This window comes from Nuphar pumila, chromosome 3 (assembly GCF_984573655.1).
Source record: "Nuphar pumila chromosome 3, dmNupPumi1.hap1.1, whole genome shotgun sequence".
Classification (NCBI taxonomy): Eukaryota; Viridiplantae; Streptophyta; class Magnoliopsida; order Nymphaeales; family Nymphaeaceae; genus Nuphar; species Nuphar pumila.
In genome coordinates this window covers 140,293,858-140,303,320 of record NC_143251.1, presented here as the reverse complement: position 1 = coordinate 140,303,320, position 9,463 = coordinate 140,293,858, and the positions used below count along the sequence as shown (strand labels likewise).

The following is a 9,463-nucleotide window of genomic DNA, read 5'->3' as shown; positions in this document are numbered from 1 at the left end:
AGCCAGATATATGCAAAGAAGGTTCTCTGAAGATGAGATTTTTTCGGCCATTAAGGATCTGTCGGGTTGGAAAGCGCCTGGCATTGACGGGTTTCATGTCGACTTTTTTAGAATCTTTTGGGACTGTGTTAAATCAGACGTGGTGAGTATGTTTGATGAGTTTCATCGTAACTCCAGACTGCCTTATCATTTGCATGTTGCTATTATTTCGCTCATTCCGAAAGATGATGAGGCTAATGATATTTCTCGATTCCGACCAATCTCAGTTATGAGTGCTCTCTATCGGATGTTTGCCAAAGTTTTGGCGAATAGGCTGAAATCGGTGGCTAACCAGATTTTTTCAGACTCTCAGTTCGCCTTTATCCGTAATAAGAGGGTCCAACACTCGTTCATCATGGCGTCCGAGGTGGTCCATTCCTTGCAGCATAGCGGTCAACCTTACTTTGTCCTTAAATTAGACTTTCATAAAGCTCTTGACTCTGTGCATTGGCCATTCTTATTTCAAATGTTAGCAAATTTCGGTATTGGTCATCGTTTTTCTGGTTGGGTGAGAGAGCTGGTCTCAAATGCCCAGGCCATGTTAAATATCAATGGTATTAGAGGAGACCGGTTCAAGCTAGGGCGGGGTTTGCGGCAAGGGTGCCCTCTATCACCTTTGTTGTTCACTGCAGTTGCTGAGGGTCTTGTGGTCTTGCTTAAGCGGGCTGTTGTTTCGGGTTTCATTGATCCTTTGCAGGTTTTCGACTTCTCGGGTCATATTCTTACTTATGCTGATGATATGATCATTTTTGGTCGTGCAAATGTTCAACAGATGCTTAGGTTCAAGCTTATCATTCAGTTCTTTCTCTCCATGTCCGGGCTTTCTCTAAATGAGACCAAATACTCTATTACCATGTTCAATGTTAATGCCAATATGCTTGCAGTTGGAAAGAGAATTTTTAATTGCACTACTTCTGACTTGCCTATTATGTACCTTAGCTTGCCGTTACAAGTGAAGCCTCTCTCTTCAGCGGCTTGGGCTCCGACGCTTCAAAAAGTGAAGCGCAAATTGCTTTCGTGGCAGTCATCTTATCTCTCTAGCGCTGGACGTCTAACCTTAGTCAGACATGTTCTTTTAATTATTCTAAAAAATTTCATGTTTTTGTTTGTGATGCCTTTGGGAATAGAGAAGCAGCTGACGCGCTTGCTGGCAGGCTTTCTTTGGTCTGGGTGTAAACTCACAGGTAAGCGTCACTTGATTGGTTGACGTTCGATGGTTCTACCTCGGCGTATGGGTGGTTTAGGCATCCCGGTGCCCAGACTGCGAAGCATTGTTCTTGTCGCCAAAGCAATGTTGGTTGGCCCACCAACCAGATAACCCTTGTGCTAGTTTTCTTCTTGCTAAATATGGGGATCCAACTCTTATTCCGGTTCGTCTGGGAACCCGAGGTTTGGCACTCTCACACTTGCGTAAATCGTGGTTGAGGGCTTTAGCCTGCTTTAGAGACCATTTTGAGGTCTCCGAAAATTTTGGTTAGTGGTTGCAGTGGGCGTTGGCACCAAGCGGAGAGTTTCTCACCAAAAAAGTCTATAGATCGTTGCTACCGCCAGGGGCTGATTGGTTGCCCGAGGATGTGCTTTGGGCGAATGGTCCTTCCCCCCGTTCTCAAGTCCTGGCTTGGTTAATTTTGCACGATAGGATCCAGACCCACAGTAATTTAAAGAAGTGGGGCATTCAACTCTCGAGTTGGTGCGTGCTTTGTCAAGCTGCAGAAGAATCTACGTTTCACTTGTTCTGGTCTTGCCCAATATTTATGGAAATCTTTAGTAGGACCTGGAGGCATCCAGAAGTATTTGTTAAGGAGGAGTCCTTTGCGCTAGATGTGATCTTGGGGCCGGTTTGTATTAGGCGCAGCAAGAGATGAAGGTTCATCTGGCGGACGTGGTTGCTTACCTCTTGGTGGTTTGTTTGGATGGCGCAAAACGATGCTCATTTTCGTCATATTCGAGTTAACATTCAAAACCTGGTGCATAAAATCTTGGTAGATGTTTATGCGATCTTGCGCATGCATCTTAGTGATCTTACACTCCCTCCTGCTGATGCTACCTATCCTTTGTCGCAATCTGGGCAAGCGGCTCTGGCGTGAGCTCATTTTATCTGTCTAATGTTCTTTTCTCTTGTGCTTTCTTTATTTGTTTTGGCTTTTGTTCTTGTTCAGTTCATGGGTTCAACATTTTGTTGATCTTCATGAGTGGTAATGTTGAATTACTTTCGGCTCTCTCTCTCCTTAATAGGCCTAAACGAGTATTCTCTTTTTTCAAAACGTCTTTCCCTCCCATCTTATCTTAATAAGCATCTCTTATGATAGTTAGGTATCACTATATTGGATCACTCTTCCTGTTTTATCAATAAAGATGTTTAGCGAGGATGTCTTGTTTGTGAGGCTAAGGGCTTGTTTGATGCCTTTTCCAAGACTCAATGAAATGAATAAGCAAAATAGACAAAACATATGTTCTATAACAACTGTACTAAATCCAATGTTTGTTTCCATCATACATAGAGGTTGTGTTCCTTATGTCCATTGTTTGATTTATGCGACAACTTAAACACAATATTTAACCATATTCAAAAAACATATTTGTCTTTAGAATTCATTCCCTAAAAAAATTACAAAAACAAGGTTTAACATACAAAATTCTTAAAATCTAAGCATACCAAAAAATAAGTTGTTGAATTTAGCATGCACTCAATATATTAGATTGCAAAATAAAATAAGGTTTAAAATGCAAAAAACCCTAAACATACTCAATAAACAAATCATCCCTCACATACCCTTAGTTTTACCCATAAGAGAGAGAGAGCACCCTAATCCTACAACAACAGAAAGAGATATGATGAGAAAACTCGAAAAGGATAGAGGGTTGTTAGAAGGACGCTCACAGCCTAGACTAGAGGATTGTTGGTAACAACATGCCGAAGGGATGTCGCTCGTCGCGGGAATCACTCACAGACGGGACACTCATAACAACAAGAGAGAATGAGGGGTGTTACGGGGTCGAGAGGCAGCGTGGGAGAGAGATGAAGGAAGTTCCAAGGTCGGGGGAGAGAGGCAAGAGAGAGAGAAATTTGAGGAGGTAGGATGTTTTGATTTTTTTTTTTTTAACTAGTGGTTTCTCCTTGTTATTTTGATAACAATGGTGAAATACTGAAATCCCATACCTGAGATGCGTGGATCCTTGTAGGTGAATGTTTTAGTTTTTTCCAAAACCCCAAAAAATTTGACCATTTTTTAAATAATATCTCATTTGCTTCTAAGAGGCTCTCTCTGTTTTTTTATTAGGCAAGCTGGGTTCAGCAAACTCCTGCCGGTGATACAATTATGCCATGGGATTCAAACTTGCAATGTCTCAACACAAGGTGCACTAGCCAGTGTGATCGCGAGATTTATGAAAATCTTGCGATAATATCTCGAGAAATTTTGCCTGAAAGTTTAAAACGGCAATTTCTTGTGAGATTTTCAAAATATAGCAAGATTTATCAAAAAACATAAATACCGTGATTTAAATGCAATATTTATGTTTTAAACGGCTATTTATTGCAAAAAAGTCATGTATTTTTATTTTTATTAATATTTTCTTATAAAAAATAATTTTTATATTTATTTTTTTATTGCCGAGATTTTGCCAAAAAAAAACACAAGATTTGTGATTTTTTTTCAATTTCTCACGCGTTTTTGAAAAACGAGAAATTGCCTATAAAAACTTTTGTCACTATGGCACTAACTGCTTTTACTAGACAATCCGAGACGAACACAGAGGAACTATAATCTCTCTCTCTCTCTCTGCTTTGATAGCACTAAGCATTAGAAGTGCAAAGGGGTGGGGTTCCGTTAGGGTTCAGGTCGAATCTTATCAGACCTATTTCTTAATCAAGTCTCAAAATTAGGCCTGGACCAAAACGAAATTGGTTGGGTCTGGTTCTGAGTTTGGGTATGGGTATGGGTAAAAGTCATAGACTTAATAGATCTAAGTCCAAACTGAATCAGGTCCAAATCAATTGGATCATAAATTGACCCACTTGCCATGGGTTTAAAAATTTAGACCCAAACACGAACCAATTTGAGTTTGGGTCCAAATTTGTGTCTGGGTATGAATAAAACTTGTAAACTCATATGGGTCATGGGTTTAAGCTGCAAACCTGGATGAATCCAAATTCATATTTGGATTTTATTATTTTGAATTCATATTTGGATTTTTCATGGATTGGTATGAAGTCTATCCGTTTGCACCACCATCCAGCACATATATACTTTTAGGTTTTTGCAGAGAGAGAGAGAGAGAGTATATGGTGGTGGGGTACGAACCATAATAATTAGCCGTTACTTTCCTGCCTTCTCTCTCTCCTTCTCTCTCTCTCTCTACGTACTCTTTCTCTTGGATATAAACCCCAAAGAGGCCAAAACCCTTCGTAAGGGGGAGAGCAAAGGCCATCGTCATCGTCCGCACTCCACTCGTTTTCCGGCCATGAGCAGCAGAGCCATCAGAGCGCCGACCGACCTCTTCAGCGGAGCCCAAGAGGCCAGGCTGTCGTCGGGAGGAGGGGAAAGGCTGACGGCGAGGAGCAGGTTGTCCCTGCCGGGGATTCTTCGTTGGAGGAGGGTTAGGGTTTCACGGACGTCCACCTCCTCCTCCTCCTTCTCGGTGGTGATGCAGAAGCAGCAGGGAGATAGCTATGGATTCACCTACAAGGATGCCGGCGTCGACATCGACGCCGGCGCCGAGCTCGTCCGGCGGATCGCCAAGATGACCCCCGGCATCGGTGGCTTCGGCGGTCTCTTCCCCTGGGGTACCCCCCTCTCTCTCTCTTGGATGGTGACTTTATGATATTTTTAGGAGAAGCGTGAAATTGTTTCTTGGGAAATGAGATAAACGGGAAATGGGATTATTGGGGATATTGCAAAGTGCTCTTTTTATGTTTTTTTATTCGTGGGTGCTGGTGGTGGTTGGGTGGGTTTTCTCTATTTTTGTTGTGTTGATTGGTGTGGGGAATTTAGTGGGTAAATTAGGCTGAGAGCGTTACCATAGCATGGTTATGTTGAAGATTAAAGCTTTTATTAAATGGGATTATTGGGAAATGAGTAAAACGGGAATTGGGATTATTGGGCGATATTGCAAAGTGTTTTTTTTTTTAATTTTTGTGGTTTCCGGTGGTGGTTGGGTGGGTTTTCTCTGTTTGTTGTGTTGATTGTTATGGTAAAATTTAGAGGGAAATTAGTCTGAGAGCATTACCGTTGCATGGTTATGTTGAAGATTAAAGCTTTTCTTAAATGGGCTAATCTTAAATTATTCAACTTGTACGCCTTAAGCTGACCCACCTAGCCAGGTGCGCTTACATTTCTGGGTGAGTATATGAGATCTTACTTTTTATAATTTTTTCTAAGAATGTTGGTCTTCTCATTGAACAGGTGATTCCTACATTGTGGCTGGTACTGATGGTGTTGGAACCAAGTTGAAGCTGGCATTCGAAACCGGCATCCATGAGACTGTCGGCATTGACCTGGTACTGCTCTGTTTCAGACTTTGCATTCTTGATTTTGATCCATCCTCTTTGACTTGATAGTGTAATTCATTAGGTGGCTATGAGTGTCAATGACATTGTTACTTCCGGGGCGAAGCCGTTGTTCTTCCTTGATTACTATGGTACAAGTCATCTCGATGTTGATGTTGCTGAACGGGTATGCTATCATTTTTCTCGGTGCATATGTTATATCCTAGTTAATGCGTAGTTGTTAATACTTATGAGTTCTTTGGGGTTCTTTATTTAGGTGATCAAAGGAATCATTGATGGTTGTCAACAAAGCGACTGTGCTCTCCTTGGAGGGGAGGTATTCATGCAACTACAAAATGATCATTTTTTCTTTTAGTAGTTTTCAAATGCTTCTCACTCAAGTCTTGCTTCTTTTTGGGTATTTGTGGCAATATGTATAATGCAATCCTTTTGATCACTTTCATATTCTTTGCTAACTAAGCTGTTAGTTTGTTTGTTTTTTCATTTTCCCCCTTTGATTAAGTGGTTCCTTTTGGAGAAGCGAATTATGTGAACAACCATTTGATTTTTAGTCTAAGATTCCGGCTTGCATGTGTTTTGTGATTCTTATGATTATTATTTTCACATGCAGACAGCAGAAATGCCTGGTTTTTATGCAAATGGAGAGTACGATTTGGTTGGCTTTGCTGTTGGCATCATTAAAAAGGATTCAGTCATTGATGGAAAAAATATTGTTGAGGGAGATGTTCTCATTGGCCTTCCTTCTAGCGGGGTCCATTCTAACGGGTTTTCTCTTGTTAGAAGGTAAATCAAAATATTATGGAAAATTTAACTGTCATATTTTGGTTGAATATGCATTTGAGAAAACATGCAGGTGTAATAGATGTGGTCATCTTGTGTTCTGGATGTATGGATTTTCACTTGTACTCTTCTTCAATCATTAGTTTTTCCATGGGTTTTCCAGGGTTCTGGCTCAAAGTGGTGCTTCTTTGAAGGACCCTCTACCAAATAACAGTGGGAAGTCAGTTACTTTGGGAGAGGCTTTAATAGCTCCGACTGTCATCTATGTCAAGCAGGTAGTCTTTGCATCATGCTATCAGTAGTGATTGAAATTGTAACCGTTAGAAATGTATCACCTTTTTTTTGTCTTAGGTACTCGATATTGTCAGTAAAGGAGGAGTAAAAGGGATAGCACACATCACTGGAGGAGGATTTACCGATAATATACCTCGAGTCTTTCCAGAAGGCCTAGGGGCAGTTATTTACACTGATTCTTGGGAGGTACCTGCTATTTTCAAATGGATTCAAGAGGTAATTTGCTCAAATCGAAACCATTTTTTTACAGATATCTTTTGTAGACATTGAAGTAGGAAATCAGCTCACCGTAGTGTCCTGTCTTTTCTATACATTTATCTTTTTTATGCATATATAAACGTGGTCCCCCTATGAATTTTACGTCCATAAAGTTGGACCTTCTGAGTTTAATTAGGAATAGTGATATTTGAACTAGAATGCCCTCAAGCCTGAAGGGGTTGGTGGATTTTTTTTTAAAGTAAGACAAGTATTAAGTAATGAGGAGTCACCATCCAAATTGCATTAATGGAGCTATTCCGACTTAATACTCTATAAATAATTGAGGATTCCCATATTTTTCATCTTAGGATGTTTTAAATAGTCTGGGGTGAGTCTCTGTTGCCTCTTTGGTTGGGAGAAACAAGAATTGATTCATTTTTGTTTTGGCACATGGTGTCCAAGAATTCCACAAAATGTCTACATGTTATTCTTGTGGAATGTGGTTTTGCATTTCTTGTAATTCACAAAATAACACTCTTTATTCAGTGAATGGGCTTCCCAGTCCATGAATGAAGCATGCCGTTAGTTGAAGATAAATGAAACTAGGCACAAGGTCAAACAGGTTTTTCAATATTTAGTATTTTAAATGCACAAGTCACTTCTTGGCTTGCATGTGATTAACTAAATGATTTAGTGGATTCCTGTTCATTGTTGTCTTCGCTTTCCTCCAACCATTTTTTGCGACTGTATGTCTTTCCCACCATTCCAGCGAGCAAGAATATCTAGGAAGCCACTCTCCCGGGAAGATTTCATAAAGCACAGCAGAGATCGATCTGGCAAGAGTGTGTGGAGATTGGTCTTCAACCTAGTGCCACATGTTAAACACATACATGAAAATTGATGTCCCTGCCTCTGTAGGTTTTGTCTCAAGAGGCTTTTCTATGGAGATTGCCCAACTAGCCATGTGATCAAGATGGCTTTAGGAGAGTTACCCTGGTTCCAGATCATTTTCTTAGGCCACTGCTCCACATTAAAATCTGATGTCTATTATTTAATTACTGACCTATTTCTCACATAGGGTTGTGTAGGTTGGGTTCAGTAGGTTTGGTTGTGTTTATGCTTAGCCTGTATCTTGATGGAATTTGTATAAGACATTGTCAGGTTTACTAGATTGAAGGCTCTCCCCTTTTTCTTCTTTTACATATAGTTTGCAGTTCTGAAATATCAACTTTTGGCATTATTCCGTTAAGGTTTTGTTTCTCTATTGCCATTTTTTGTCGTTGAATTTCAATATCAGTCTCAGCCATGCAAAAGCGTCTGAGCTATAGGTTCAAGTTTTCTGACTGGAAAAAAATCCATAAGTTTTACCTCATCAAGTGTCAATGCTTCCTGTCCACTGAGGTGGTATCCCATGTGGTAAGCGGGGTCCTGTGTCAAGCTGAAGGCCGAGGTTCGAATCCCTCTGCCACATGGGGTGGCTGTTGTTCTGGTAGGGGGGTCCGCCTAACCCCAGCTTGCTTTTCAAAAAAAAAAAAAGTGTCAATGCTTCCTCTCTGTTTGTGTTGTCTAATATTATGCTTTGGACTTTAACATTGCTTGAGCCGTTAAATTTGATTTTTTCAGAAAGGAAGAATTGAAGAGGAGGAAATGCGTAGAACCTTCAATATGGGTATTGGAATGGTACTCGTTGTCAGCCCAGAGGCATCCAACAGAATTCTTGATGATGAACATGGTCAGTGTGTGCCCCGCCTTATTGGTAAGGTTACAAAGGGTGAAGGGGTGACCTATAAATGAAATCATGATCAGGTGACGATATAAAGAGTTTGTGGTAAAGGTTGCGGCTGTTGTGTCATTCTATAATATGGGCAGAACAGAGTTTTACATTTATCTACATGAAAGGAACGTTGCTCTATATGAGAATTGCACCTTGCACCTCTCTCTCTCTCTCTCTCTCTCTCTCTCTCTCGCGCGCGCGCGCGCGCGCGCGCGCACACGGACGTGCACATATGCAAACAGTTGCCTGATGTATAGAGTAGTGGCCTGCTTGCACTTCGCCAAAAGTGATTTTATTTTAAAATACGCTTGTTTTTCTGTTTCAAACAAATGCAAGTCTCAAGAAGTTTACATGGAAAATGAGTTGAGTGTATTGGATTATAAAGGATCTAATATAGTCGTTCGTACTTTATGGAAGAAAAAGGATTACTTCTAGGCTGTTTAGACGGTTCACTGTTTATTGAGGCAGCATGATGGCTGGAACTCGTTGTGAAGCGCACTGCTTGTGAAGTGATCATATCTTGAGACATTGTGATGCTGCACATTAGCCGTTCAACACATTGCTTCTGGACGGCTAGGATCGTATGTACGAACAGGTGAAAATGTGGATGGTTAGGATGAACATATGAAGTGCAGCATCACAAGTTATATGATACTATATATTTCTTTTCCAGGTTGCAGGTGTTTTGGCTCGTTTCTGGAACAAACTGTTCAAAAGTACTTGTCTTACAGATGAGATGACAGTGTGGACTCTTTCCAGCTGCACTCCCCATTGCTTTTCATATAAATACTGAGAGAATTTTCCAAGAAGTTTATTCACTTCCAAACGTGGCCCAGGTTTAACTTTCATGGGCGGATTAAGTGTTCCAA

At 40.7% G+C, this 9,463-nt stretch overlaps 1 protein-coding gene across 2 annotated transcripts; it reads left to right on the top strand.

Moving 5' to 3' along the window:
* Positions 1–4,431: 4,431 nt before the first annotated feature.
* On the top strand, positions 4,432–8,752 carry LOC149844103 (phosphoribosylformylglycinamidine cyclo-ligase, chloroplastic/mitochondrial-like). Of its 2 annotated transcripts, none has more exons than XM_090000321.1 (8): positions 4,432–4,825; positions 5,445–5,539; positions 5,613–5,714; positions 5,805–5,864; positions 6,159–6,331; positions 6,492–6,603; positions 6,680–6,838; positions 8,444–8,752. In XM_090000321.1, exons 1-8 carry the CDS (start codon positions 4,504–4,506, stop codon positions 8,612–8,614), a joined length of 1,194 nt encoding a protein of 397 aa, XP_089856447.1. In that variant the 5' UTR covers positions 4,432–4,503; the 3' UTR covers positions 8,615–8,752. The 2 variants fall into 2 exon arrangements, with proteins under 2 accessions (XP_089856447.1, XP_089856446.1); XM_090000320.1 differs by having other exon boundaries at positions 4,436–4,825; positions 5,445–5,524.
* The last annotated feature ends 711 nt before the right edge of the window (positions 8,753–9,463 follow it).